Source organism: Varanus komodoensis, unplaced genomic scaffold (assembly GCF_004798865.1).
Source record: "Varanus komodoensis strain SLA01 unplaced genomic scaffold, ASM479886v1 scaffold17, whole genome shotgun sequence".
In the NCBI taxonomy this organism is placed as follows: domain Eukaryota; kingdom Metazoa; phylum Chordata; class Lepidosauria; order Squamata; family Varanidae; genus Varanus; species Varanus komodoensis.
This window is the reverse complement of record NW_025335505.1, coordinates 10,820,511-10,834,884: the sequence shown is the minus strand read 5'-3', so window position 1 is coordinate 10,834,884 and position 14,374 is coordinate 10,820,511. Positions and strand designations below refer to the sequence as shown.

The following is a 14,374-nucleotide window of genomic DNA, read 5'->3' as shown; positions in this document are numbered from 1 at the left end:
TAGATGGAACAATGATCAGGTGGATCCACAGTTGGCTACAGAATTGGACTCAAAGTGTGCTCATCAATGGTACCCTCCCAAACTGGAGAGAGGTAATAAGTGGGATGCTGCAGGGTTCAGTGCTCTTGGGCCCAGTGCTCTTCAACATTTTTATTAATGATTTGGATGAGGAAGTGCAGGAAACAATTATCAGATTTGCAGATGACAGAAAACTGGGTGGAATAGCTAATATCTTGGAACTCAGAATGAAGATTCAATGTGATCTTGATAGGCTGGAGTGCTGGACTGAAAACAAGAGAATGAAATTCAATAAGGACAAATGCCAAGTTTTGCATGTTGGAAAAAGAACCAAATGCATTATTATAAGATGGGAAATATTTGGCTCAACAATACTGCAAGTGAGATGATCTTGGAATTGTTGTAGATCATAAGCAGAATATGAGTCAACAATGTGATGTGGCTGCAAAAAAGGCAAATGGTATTTTAGGTTGCATTAATAGAAATATCACTTCCACATCTAGTGAAATGGGAGTTCCCCTTTACTCAGCACTGGATAGGCCTCATATGGAGTATAGTGCCCAGTTCTAGACACCTTAAGAAAGAGGCAGACAAGCTGGAAAGGGTTGAGAGGAGGGCAACAAGGATGGTCCAGGGCCTGGAAACAAACCCTATGAGGAAAGACTGAAAGAACTGGGCATGTTTAGTTTCAAGAAGTCTTTGGTCCTCAAGACTGAGGAGAGATACGACAGCACTCTACAAGTACTTGAAAGGCTGTCACAAAGGGTGGGACAGGATCTCTTCTCAATCATCCCAGTGTATAGGACACAGAATAATGGAGTCAATTTACAGGAAGTCAGATTCTGGCAAGATATCAGAAAAAAATTCCTGTTAGAGCAGTACAACAATGGAAGCAATTACCAAGAGAGGTTATGAGCTCTCCCACACTAGAGGCATTCATGATGCAACTGGATAGTCATCTGAGAGGGATGGATTAACTTGGTGTCCTGCACTGATCAGGGGGTTGGACCTGATGGCCTTCTGGCCCCTTCTACCTCTACTATTTTGTAATTCTAAGAATAGCAATCAGCTCAGTTCTCACTGGTTCTTTGTAATGGATGTCAGTCTAGGACATATTTCAGACACGGCAAAACCTGTGTCCATCCCAAGTGGTTCTCAGCATTCTCCTTTAGTCAAATTCTTCTGAGCCTATGCAGTATCTACATTTCCCACCTCCACATATTGCCCATCGTAATGGCAGCTGTTTTTGCTAGTATTATAGTAACGTTGCATTAATCAGTTGCTCACAAATAACAGGAAGACTGGTTAGAATATAGAAGCACAATGTTATCATGGAACTTTCCAAGTTTTATTTTTGTCAAATTGTATAAAACTTCAAGAATGAAAATTTCACCATCACAAGGATTCAACCATCTGTTAGCATGACCAATAGAATTTATTAAACATTGTATGTACAACTATTTACATATGTTTCAACTGGGAAATATTAAAATAGACAATGTACAATTTAAGAATTTTTCATTGAGGGACATCTGGAAGGGAGGAGAGGAGACACTGAAAGGCTTGTTTAGAGAGCAATTTGATCATCCTTAAGATTTTGAACAAAATACTCTCAGCATAGTTAAGTCATAGGCATGGCATTATAGCAGCAGAGCAATAGACAAATGGCTCTGGGAAGTCAAGGTGTAATCCATTAAGCACTGCTGCAAACTACACTGAAAGAGGCACTCATGCAAATTTCTCTGAATGAATGGATGCTGTACTGAAGCAGTGCATGGTGGAATGGCACCACAAGTCGCAATAGTTTAGGTACCACACATTAAGGGAAAACTTGAACTGAGCTAGCATGCAATACTGCTCAGTGTCAAATCTGAACAGTCATGGTGATGTACAAGCAGCTAAATGAAACACATGCCTTTTAAAAGAAAATTGTCTATACACCACACATAAGAAACAACAACTTTGGTCCAATAAAACATTAGACAAAACAGTTTTACAATTAAAATATCTATTTTTATACAGGGCTGAACATTAAATACAAGAATATTTACATTTGCACAATATGTATAAAATAAGTTATTTTTAAAAATGAAAACAATATTACATCTTTTCAAAAAAGAAAACTGTACAGTTAACCTATAAATTATATAAGATGAACAGACTCTCACTCCTCATGTTCCTATAAGCTTATAATTTCTTCCACAGGTTTGTTGATTTTTTTTATAGGAGTTTAAGTTTAATAATAAAAATCATTAAAGTGAACTTTAAATAGGAAGAACTTCAGTGGATTTCTTGTAACAGCTGCCAGCGCTGCTAAATCTTCAGTGAAAGATTATTGTACATAAATAGATCTGTTGGAAGATGCTTTTGATCTAAAACCTAAAATAAATACCATTTAGTAATAAATGGTATGTGCATTTACAATATTGAATAAGATCTTGTGAAGCATTTCGGAAGGAATATATGGAATACTGGAAAAGGCAATATTCCACATTAGTGCTATATTTTAAACAATTTCATTTATGTCCCATAACCTTAGCTGTAAAAGACAGCAGAGATTCTAGCTGTCATATAGGTGTCAATTCAAAGTCATCATTAACATCCACAAGAGGAACATAGAATTCCTGAATTTCATAAATGCTGATCGATTTATAAGTTGCTGGATCAAGTTCTTGTAGTTTAAGCTGCCATTCCAGTCTCTGAACAGCGTTTAAAGCTGCTGCTTCGTGTTGCTGCCTCATCAAGAGACATGTCTATTTCAAAATAAACAGATAAATATTCAATTATTCCCAACACACTTCTAATGTGAACACTGCATAGGCAGCTATATAGTGTCAACTTCATAGTTTCCAAGTCTATCAAACCCATTGGTCCGAACCTTGTGATCCTACCTATTCTGTAATGACCTATCCTGCAGAGTCTTGTATAATCTGAATTTGCAATGGAAACATTAGTACAAGTAATGAATGCTATTTTTTTTTAGCTGTACTGATATGTTTAAATTTCATTAAATGTTTCAGAAGCAATTTAATATTCCCAAAAAGAATGCAGTAGCCTTGGACCACTTGGGTGTTAATATCTCCTGTCCTCAGCATGTTCACCATTCCAGTTTTAGCAGGACCTTTAAAGGCAGGTGTTTATTTTGCACCATTTTATAAATCTGTAATTCATTGTATATATACTACAACCTCAAATGCCAATGACAGTATTATGGTGAATGGAAGTTCTTTTGTGTTCATACATATGTCTTCTCTTTATTCCCCCTGCCTGCAGCAACTCTCATTACACTGGAAACAATTTTCAGTGTTTGGCATGCATGACCTAAGGGGTGAGAGGGGCCTACTTTAGGATGTATTTTCAATCACTCAGCTCAGAAGTTCTTTTCAGCTTTTGAGGCTAATTCCATAAATGGACCTCTTTCTCACAAATTTGTCTCTGCTGCATGCATCCAAGGTCTATGTGGCCCTTTGGATCCCATTTCACATCTCTTGAAAGCTAAGAATGTAAGGGCCATTTTAACATCGAGATTGAAGTTACGCATGCTTAAGTCTCACTAAACACAATGGGTTCGTTTCAATGGGTGTGCTTAGAACAGACACATTAATTTCAATAGTCTACCTCAAGAGGGACTAAATCTGAAATCAATTAAATGGTACATTTTTATAGTTTATGAACTTGAACAGATATACCAAGAACAGTCTCATGAAGGCACTATGAAGTACAAAAAGTCCAGTTAACGAGCCCTGCAACAGTATCCAACTGTGTCATTCTGTGCATTCAAACAACGCTAGAGGAACTCTACTGTGTCGTGTTGCTGGGCAAGCATAACATGCACCTGGATCTGCACAAATCTCAGTTTGGCTGGGTTCTTCTCCTGTGAATAGTTTGGAACCTAGTATCTGCTAGTACAACACACTGGAATGACAAACTGGATTTTGCCCTTGATTTCCCCATTTAGTATAATATAAACAGGCAGTTTCACAGACAGGCATAATTAACACAGAGCTATGACAATGCATTAATTCTGAAAACCCATGAATGCAGGAGCCTCATGAGTCTGCTGAAGTTTCATATATGCTAGGAACCTGTTGCCAATGGCTCTTCCTTAACTGTGACCTGGCAACAGTATCTTGATCAGGCTGCAGAATGGAGGGAGAGGAGATGCACAACCACTTTTGTCTCTGCTGAGACACCAACTCCTTCTGCCTCTTCTTTTTTCAACAGTTTCCTTCCCAGCTGGTTTTTATGCAACCTAAAAACCAGTGCCCCGCTTCTTCTTCCCTCTTTCCCCTGTGCCATGTCTTTTGGAGGGAAAGGACCTTCTGTTTTTTTTATTGAATAGCAAGCCTCTCTGAGAGTTTGAATAAATAAATATTTACGTTTGCAGTTGAAATGGTCCAAAGTGTGGGATGGAACCTAACAAGCATTAGATGGTGTATTTTTTTCTAGTGAAAAGGATTTTCTGGCAAGGTCCAATAAGATACATACCTTTAGTTTGTCAAATTTATCATCCACATCCTGCAACCATGACATAAACTGTCTAGCATTAAATCGATCTCTAACTGATGTTTTACTGTCATCAGTCTGTAAATCAGAAATAATAGCCAGTGTTAGTTATTAGATAATGGTAATTCATTTCTGTGCTAAACCAAGTATATTGGATGGGTCTATATATTTCAAATGTTACAGTGATAAAAAAAAAGTAGCTTGTCTCCAAAAGTCTCTTCTGCTCATGGACTCTTATGTAATCTCTTTTTAAACCATTTTTTTAAACAGTCAACTACAATTTATATGCTATAGCCAAAATCAGTAGTGTTTGTATAACCATTCATGGAACATCAGTAACACATTCTCCTTCAGCTCATGGCTATTTGGATTCACATCATTATGGTTAAGTGTATAAAAATATATTAATATCTCAGTTGCCTTTTTTCTTTATTTTGTGTGAAGTAATTTACAAAAGACTTTGTGCTTGCAGGCTTTGTAATGTAACTGCACCACAAAACAGTTTCAGCATTTTTGTAATGGTCACATGCTCCATGCTATTTTAATCCTTGTTTTGGAATATTGATAGTTTTTATGTTTCATTTAAAATTTACAACTATAAATCTTTGGACAACATATGTAAAATATGCAAACATCCTTAAGGCATAAATACATGAACATAGTAACTTAAGAAGAGCTCTGCTGGATTGGACCAACAGGTTCATCTAGTCCACAATATTTCAAGAAAAATCCATGATTTTCATAATAATTCTAGGTTAATTTATTAGATTTAGATAATACTTTTCGTAACTATACTGGGACATTAGACTGTTTTTTAAATTCTACTCTACCCCACCCGACTCTGCAGGTTTTACTAAACTTTGTTTTCTACCTAAGTACACATTAAAGGGTCATTAGAAGGAAAATATCTGCATACCCCTCCCATATCTCATTCTGCTGTCTCCACCTCTGCTTTGCATTCTAAAGAAGACAACTTAAAAGGGCTATGGGAAGTGCAGTAATATTTCCCATTTCCTTCTAATGTCCTGTTATGCTGTCTATGTATATTTTTAGGAAAAGGATCTATGGAGCTTCTGGGAAATCCTCTGCACACAACCATTATGCTTGTGGAGTACTGAAGTGTGCTCTAGAGTCTTTTTTTGTTTGCTCACTGCAGCATTTTAAAAGTGAAAGCTCAACAATTACGTGAACAGGAAGAGATTAGATTTCACACTAATAGGTACTATTCTTAATCTAGCAGTTACCTCATACTGTCACAAATATAAAATAAATTCTAATGATGGATTAAAACAATAACATGAATTAGATATCACAAAACCCTAGAAGCAGTCTGCTTTTACCTGGGTGTCCAGAGGCACATTATATACTTCAGCATCTAACAGTACTGTGCACGCGCTGAAAGGTAACGTCTGATTAGCTAAAGTTCTTGCTGCTCTGTAATGAACACGCAGTACTTCTTGCTCATTGGAAACAATAAGTTTTTCCTAATGGAACAAAAATTAAAATGTAGACTTAATGAACATATCATTTCATCAACCTTTTTTATTTCCTAGTTGAAGCTCTCTGGACAGTGAACAATAGTAATAAATACAGTAGAGAATAAAACAAGAATACAATAAGTACACATCAACACATTTAAAACCACATTTTTATAACTAACAAACCAGTCTATACTGCTATGTCTGTTGAAAAACAGCAGGCGATACCCTCCCCACCAGTGCTATTTGGAGTTGGTAAATGCTTCCTTATTCTGGCACCAAAAATATAGTAAAATCAATGCCAAGGCTTTATTGAGAAGCTTGTTTAATAATTTGGGGGCTATCACACAGAGGGCCTCGTTCCTTCCTGCCCCCAGACAAGCCTTCTTCCGAGGTGGCAATTAGAAGCAGGTCCCAGATCTTGATCATAGTGTATGGGTAAGTTTGTTGCTGGGAGAGGCATTCTGTCAGGGATTGTGGTCCCAAGCTGTACCAAGCTTTTCAGGTTAAAACCAACATCATGAATTGGGATTGGAAACATACAGTCAGCCAATGCACGTGGGCCAGAATCGGTGTTATGTAATTGGACCTTCTGGTCCCTGTTGCTAATCTGGCTGTTGCATTTTGCACAAGCTGAAGCTTCTGAACAGATTTCAGGGGCAGCCCCACATACAGTACATTACAGTAATCTAGCTTAGAGATGACCAGGCTATTCCTGTCCAGATAGCGGCATGGCTGGTCCACCAACCAAAGCTGGTAGAAGGCTCTCCATGCTGCCTAGCCCTCAAGTGATAAAGCTGACTCAAGAAACACCTCCAAGTTATGAATCTGCACCTTCAAGGGAAGTGTGACCCCATCCAGAACAGGTTGCATTCCCTCCATCTGGTCAGAAGAACCACCCACTAACAGCATCTCAGCCATGTTTGGCTGAGTTTCAGTTTGTTAGTTCCCATCTAGACCACTGTCACAGCCCGGCACTGGTTCAGCATATCTTCAGCTGCTGAAGATGAAAAGCAGAAACAGAGCTGTGTGTCATCTGTGTACTGAGGACAATGCACTCCAAAACTCCAGATGACCCAGCAAAAGCAGTTTCATGTAAATATTAAATAGCATGGAGAACAAGACTAACCCCTGAGGTGCCCCATGTCAGAGAGTTCAAGGGGCTGAATAGTAGTCCCCAAGTACCATCTACTGGAATCAACTCACCAAGGAGAAGCAGAACCACTCAAATGTAGCACCCCCTGCTCCCAACTCAAACAGTAACCCCAGAAAGACACTTTGCTTGATGGTATTGAAAGCCACTGAGAGATCCAGGCACAAAATGGGGTTACCCCACCTCCTCTCCATTTCCTCACCGTTCCTTCTTTTTTGTTTTCTGATTTAGCAAAAGCAACCTTTCCACATCTTCATGAACTAAGGCACAACAAGAGAATATGCTGAGATTTTGCTCTGGAACCTTCTCTGTAAGGGATTACACCAAGCATTGAGGGCAGAAATATTCAATTTAACTTTTTAGGTATTTTTAATAATTTTTATTTTTTTCCTTCTCATCCTCTAGCTTTAAAACGGCTGTATCAATGCTAAATAAATGTTAGCAAGAATTGTATGTTAGTCTTACCCTTTCAATACTGTGCTGTAAACGAAGTTTCATCCTTACAACTTCTTGTTGTCTAAAGAGTTCTTTAAGTGGATCTGACAGTGAAGGTGGTGGTGTAATCTGTAAAAACAATTCCATTAAATATCAAGTTCATGAAATAGTATATACGAGTTGGCTTGAACAAAAAATACATTCTACTGAAAGAAAAATATGACTTTAAAAAGCGACATATTTGGCTTATGCTGTTGTAATACTTTGAAATATAAAGTTTGCTTTGTATTTTTTTGCAGCCTTTAAAGTATAGCAGCCTCAGCTGGCTGAAAGCTGAAAGGAGCTGTAATACAGTATGTCTGCAGGGCACCAGGCTGGAGAAGCCAGCCTTAGAGCTTTCAAAGTTTTTTCTGTTTGCTATTTCAGTTCTGGCAATTAAGAACTCGGTGGTGAGTTCAAATGAAGATGCAAGATACTCTTTATTCCCTTCCTTCAGTCAATTTCCCCATTCTAAAAGTTCCCTGTTTTGGAAACTCTTTATGTAAAGTTTTCCCGTTGTTAATCTCCATTGTCTTGCTCACACAGTTTAATAGAAATGGAAGATGTTTATGTTACATCTTCTCAGAAGTCCAAATCTTCAAAAATATTCCAAGAAATCACACTGACAGAGAACTTTATAGCACACTATTTTACCTTCTCTTCTTGTGTTTACTTTTACTAAGGTGTTTTCAAACAGTTGTTGATTGGCAATTTTCATAATAAGTATGAATTTGTCCTTTGCGCAAGAAACAATGTGTGAAGATTCTGCATATTCAGCAGAGGCAAAAGTCAAAGATGGTATTTGCACATAAAGCTAAACCATGGTTTAGTATTCTAAGCAGCACTTTGGGTCCATGCACCTCCCTTCTGGCACAGTCACAAGCTTTCAGTTCTGTTTCAGGCTTATGGCAGAGTGATGGTGATATCTGAAACTGTGTAAGTTGCTTTATCCACTATAGTTTACCAAATCAAGCCATCTTCAAATGATGCTAGACAAAAATGGCTTGTTTTAGTAAATTATAGTAAATAATTGTTAAGATTGGCCACAGTTTAAGATTCAGAGGTAAAACTAAATTGTGGTTATTTTTTTAAAGCTCCCAAAATCTTGCTCACAGCTATAATGGGAGGAAGAAAGGGAAGAGTACACATGTGCATGACTTATACAAGCTCATCCACATAAACTATGGTTTTCATGTTATATATGAATGCAGTCAAGTCCGTGTCAGGTGACAAGGAAGTAATTCCTAACAATTCCTTACACAATTTTCTACCAAGAAAAAGTCTGTTTTTCAAAAGTCTCTGCAATATTTTAGTTATAAACCCTTTTCATTTATGTTATGGCTTCTTGTTATAAAAGTCATTATGTAGGTGATGAAATGAGCATGATGCTGCACTCCAAAATAAAACAAATGACCATTTTTATAATGTTTTTAACAAGTGTTATAAAATGTAACTGTTGATATTTACATGCAGGGCTTTTTTTGTCATAGAATGCACCGGAACGGCGTTCTGGCACCTTTTTTTCCAATGGATTTTATGAAGTGATTTTGAACTGTAGCAGATCAGCAGCAAACATCATTCACATAGTGCCTGCAGGCTGCTTTTGTGTCTGCTATCTGCTATCTGCTAGTGAGATAGGCAGATACACTGCTCGCTCGGCTTGGGATTGGTGTGTGCGGTCGCATGCTTACTCCCTTGAACATGCTCCTCTTCCCACTCATCATCACCACCACCACCATCATTTTATCTATTTGTTGATCTACCTGCTATAAATTCATAGACACAGTAATAGCCCATTTCTCAATTCTCATTCAATAATTCAGCCAAGAGTGAATAGATTTGTCTGAACTCCCTTGAAGCTTACTGCCGGCGACGTGAGTTCCGGTGTCTTTTTTTTTTTTTTTTATACAAAAAAAGCACTGTTTACATGAGAGAATTGCCAACTCTCCACAACACTGTATATACCATGCACTACAGGCCTATGAAGAGAAGCACGGCAAGCCTTGATTTTCAATTCATGCACAGCTGCAAAGGAAGGAAGCAACTTAGCTTCCTCCCATCTCAGACAACTCTAGCTGAGATGTTTTGATGATTGTTGAGAGTATACATTCTCCCTTTAACTCACATATCCATTTACTTACAGTTGGAATGCATATCTTGCTCAAGGGATTGCCATCCAATAGATACGATCCATTGAAGGTCACATATTCATCATAATACTGAGGTGCTTGAGGAATAACACTGCATAGTAATTTACGCTTCTCTTCTATTTTCTTTCTTATGTGCAAGTATTCAAAGTATGGATTTGCTCTCTCTGTATTGTATGGCTGAATCTCTTCTAGTTTTAGAGAGTCTACAATAGCTGCCAAGGACTGATGAGTCTTTTCTTTAGCTTGCATCAAAGATGGATTCACTTGTACAGGCTGAGGAACACGTGACAGTTTTCTTTTACGTGGATGATGCACTTGAGCATCATCTTCCTCAGTCAGCCTTATCCTTCCTTTAATAGAGGCAGATGATTCAGAATCTCTTTCTGATGTCTGGGGACAAACAGTTAGATTCTGCTTGTTCTGATTAGCAAGCAAATTTGCTCTATTCCTTGTAATTCTTTGAGGAACTTCATACTGTTGTGCTTTATGATCTTCTATTGTTTCTTCCAGTTCTGATTTAATAGTTGGGCTGTATTTATGTTCTTCAAGTCCAGTCAACTGTGAATGGCTTTCCAAACAGGGTGAAAGGCACTGCTGCACATTTTCTTCCACTGAACTGTTTTCTATGTTGTCAACATGAAAAAGTTTTCTGTTATACTCATTTGTACTTCCTTTAAGTGTTCTGGCATTTAAATCCTGTAGATCTACGTCATTTTTATTACCACCCATAAGGGATGAACAAAGATCATCAGAATGGGCTTTTTCACCTTGGATCTGAATATCTATCATGCTATTATCTAGTTCATCAGCTTGTGATGTCTTATAAATAAGCTTACTAACTACAGATGAACTTGCATTAGGATGTGGGCGAGGATCATTTGCAGTGAACTCCTTTTCAAAATTTTGTGAAATATCCTTAGTCAAGCTTTCAGGATACACAGTGATAAGCACATCTGACTTTTTATTGCTTGATAAGAATTGTTTTTCCATTTTCTTTTTACTGTTAGCATCTACATCTAAAATTGAACTGGAAGCTTGAATGGCACTTTGTTGGTGCTTAATAATTGAAGACTCTTGGCTGATAATATCTGGTAAAGCTGCATGTTTTGATACACAGACAGTATCTATGACTGGCTGAATCCGAGATGGGCAGGAAGACGGAAGACACAAAAATGCTCCTGATTCTGGTAATGTGGAATTTGCTATGTTTTCAGCATGATGAACAGAAGGTTCCACATTTTTCTGCTCTTTCATGATTTTATTTTCAGAATTATGTATGACTGGAGCTGTTGTTGCTTGTTGCTCACAACCTGCATAATTTGAACAGGTACATTCACTGTTTAATGTGTTAAATCTATCCAAAGGCACATCCCATGGTTTACTTGATGAGGTCATGTTATTCTGGTTACTCTGCTCTAAAGATGTATGACTTTCTCCTGGTGGGCTTGATAGCATAACATTTTTAATGACTGCATCTGATGCATTAGTTTTGTTAGAATTGGGTCTAGTTGGTGATGAGGCAGAACTGGAATATAAGTTTGACATTCCAATTTGGGAATCCTTTTCAAGCAAATTACAGCATGGTGATTCATGCTTAGGAGAACTGTGACTCTGAGAAGAGAGCAAAGTACTGTGATTTTCTTCCAAAACACGGTTCTGCTTTGTATTTTCATAAACAACAGCTGGCATACTGCATCTTCGTACTTCTACAACTGGTCTGCAATCATTTATAACAAATTTAACATCTTCGACAGAGGCTGATCTAACATAAGCTGGTGGAAGTCTGTTTGAAATGGGTGTTTTATTACGTTCTGGCAACTCTGATAAACTGTCAGTCTCGTGGTGGGCAGGTGATTTGGCACTGGGTAAAAATGGTGAATGTGAAAAAGACATTTGAGAATCAGATCCTTCAAGCATAAAGTCTGAATCATATTCAGTTATGGGTCTTGGAGGAGTGACTGTAGTATGGCAAGAATCCTCTGAACTAGCAACTGAAATCATAGACACTGATCTGGATGTTAGCTCTGTCTTTTCACTTTCTGATCTGGGGGACCTACTTAAAGTATTGTCCAGTAGTAGGGATGGTTTTCCACCAGCTGCCAAGTTCTTTATGTCAACAGACTGTGACCGGCTACTTGTAGCATCTTTCGGCTGTTTATCTTTCGCACAAGCATCTGACAACTCAGAACTTTTTGAACGAATCAGCTCTTTGTTTTTTAATTCAGTAAGTGCATGTTTTGTTTTGTCCTTATCTTTTATTTTGTTAAGTTCTGAACAGGAGCGATTCTTTAATCTTTCTTTTTCTTTCTGTTTTATTTTTTCTTTGTGTTTTCTATGCCACTGTTCAATTTCCAAATCTTTAAGACTAAGCATTCTTTCAAAGCTTGTCTGCATCAGATCATCATTTAATAATCTCTTTTCTTTAGGCCGAGTGTCTTTAGGTGCTGGTTTAGACTTAAGCTTTTCAGTTTCAGGTTTTAGTTTAGGTACATTATTTTGCTGCATTTTATCTTTATGTTTGTCACGTTCTTTATATCTGTCTATATCTTTATCTTTCTTGTCCTTCTCTCTTCCATCTGGAGTTTTCAGCAATTCATCTTTTGGCTTTTCTTTCAAAGTCAATGTTTTTTCATTACTGCACCTCTTCTCTTCTGGTACATGCTTTATATTTGCAACTGTTGAACTATCCCGTTCTTTCAACTTCTCTTTTTTGTCAGTTTCCTTTTCTTTTTCTTTGTTTTTTCCTTTCTCCAGTTTTGAATTTTCACCTTCCTTTTCAGAAACCTTGGACTTCCTTTCATTGCCAAGCTTTTCTTTGCATTCAGACAGGTGTTTATCATTTTTTTCTTTGTCGTGCTTCTTGTCAAGTTTTTCTTTGATTTTTTCTTTGTCATCAATCTTTTTAATAATACTAACACTTTTTAATTTGTCATTTTCTTTATGAGTTTTTTCTGATTGCTGTAAATATGACTTTTCTTTTTCTTTCATTTTTTCAACATTTTCATTTTCTGATTTTTCTTTTTCGGACTTATGTTCACATTTTATTTTTTTCTCTTTGTCTACATTTTTTCTTTCTACTTTTTCAGTTGCAGAGTTTCGCTTCTCTAGCTTTTCTCTATGTTCCTTGCTGTTTTTTTCCTGCTTCTCAATGTCTGTTTCTTTCTCTACCACAGACATAGTTGTTATGTCTCTAACGCTTAAGCAAAAGAGTTCTGTTTCTTTCTCAGTAAATATGCTCTCTTTTTCTTCCTTACTATCTTTTGTTTTCTCTTCCTTGTCAATTTCTTTTTTATTTTTATCCCTCTCCTCTCTAAAATTTCTCTCTTTCTGAAAGTTTTTCTCTTTTACATATTTATCTTCTTTCATCAAAACTTTTTCCAACTTAGATTTCCTCTCTGAAGTTTGAGATTCATGGTCTACACTTGAGTTATCTTCTGCCTCATCACTTTTAAAAAAATTTTCTTTCCAAAATTCTCTATCAAATTCAGTATTCCTTTGGAGCTCCTTAGAACCTTCCCTGTGCTTGTGTTTTTCTTTCTCTCCATCCTGCTCCTTTTTGTGTTTATCCTTTTCTCTTTCTTTATGCTTTAATTTATGCTTCTTAATTATTTTTCCCTCCTTATCAACCTTTTTCATCAAACATTCAGGGTTTTCGAAGGATGGGCTATTATCTTCCTCTTTAAGTTTAGGACAGGATTTTTCACCAAATTCTGAAAGAAACTCTTTCTGATGCTTACTTTTTTCTTTGTTCTTGTAGGGTTTCCCACTGGAGCTTTCCAGCAGAAACTCCGGATCTGCATTATGGTCATATCGAGCTAATTCAGATTGTGATGTTATTTCTGACCCTCCTGGGGATAAACAAGTTTTAACGTTCTCTTGTTTCAGGGGTACTGACTGCTTTTCAATTAATCCACAGGGATGCTTGGGGGATCTCCCAGCAGTCATGTGGAGTAAGGGTAAAGAAGAATCATCCTTGGGGTTAAAAGTTTTTCTAAAATTCTCTTCTTCCCTGCTTTTGTCTAAGGAATCTAATACGGAAGCACTGATGTTTGTCATTCTGGAGTTATCTTTTTCTAGCTTTAATTGCTGGTTCTCTTTATTTTTGCTTTGATTTTTTAGTTTTCTTTTGACTTTTCCTTTTTGTTTATATTCATTGAAAACATATTCTTTTTTAACCTTTGTATCAGAATTTGCCATTTCTGTGACAGTACATGAAGGAGAGATTATCTTCTTGTCTTGAAGAATGTCTTCATCTGAACTTTCGGAACTTGAATATAAGACTCTGGAGGGCTTCTGCTTTTTATTTTTAAATGATTTTGGAAATGCTACCTTTTCTTGTTTAAGAAATAAGTTACTCTGTTCTATTTCTGTTTCATCCTCTTTTCTCATATCCTTCCTAGGTATATGTCTGCCATCAATCATTTTCTTGACTTCATCCTCATCATCATCTTTAAATTCATATTCATCAAGAGCAGATGAAAGTGATGTCTTATTAGGAACATGCTTGCTATCATTAACTACAGATTCCTTCTCTGTTTCAGAATCAACATTTCCATCTATACTTGAAGGATTTATAGATGGAGCCTCTTCAAGAT

At 37.0% G+C, this 14,374-nt stretch overlaps 1 protein-coding gene across 4 annotated transcripts in view; it reads right to left on the bottom strand.

Moving 5' to 3' along the window:
* Positions 1-1,344: 1,344 nt before the first annotated feature.
* Positions 1,345-14,374, bottom strand: part of ANKRD12 (ankyrin repeat domain 12) — a 58,808-nt gene continuing 45,778 nt past the window's right edge. For 3 of the 4 annotated variants that reach the window (XM_044426562.1, XM_044426565.1, XM_044426564.1), the window contains 5 exons: positions 9,771-14,374; positions 7,621-7,719; positions 5,865-6,008; positions 4,507-4,602; positions 1,345-2,771 (listed from right to left, as the gene is read on the bottom strand). In XM_044426562.1, the coding sequence (XP_044282497.1) occupies positions 2,586-2,771; positions 4,507-4,602; positions 5,865-6,008; positions 7,621-7,719; positions 9,771-14,374 (5,129 nt within the window). In that variant the 3' untranslated portion in view covers positions 1,345-2,585. Of the gene's footprint in view, positions 2,772-4,506; positions 4,603-5,864; positions 6,009-6,069; positions 7,003-7,620; positions 7,720-9,770 lie in introns of those variants that run through there. The other variant, XM_044426566.1, reaches the window with a different exon arrangement.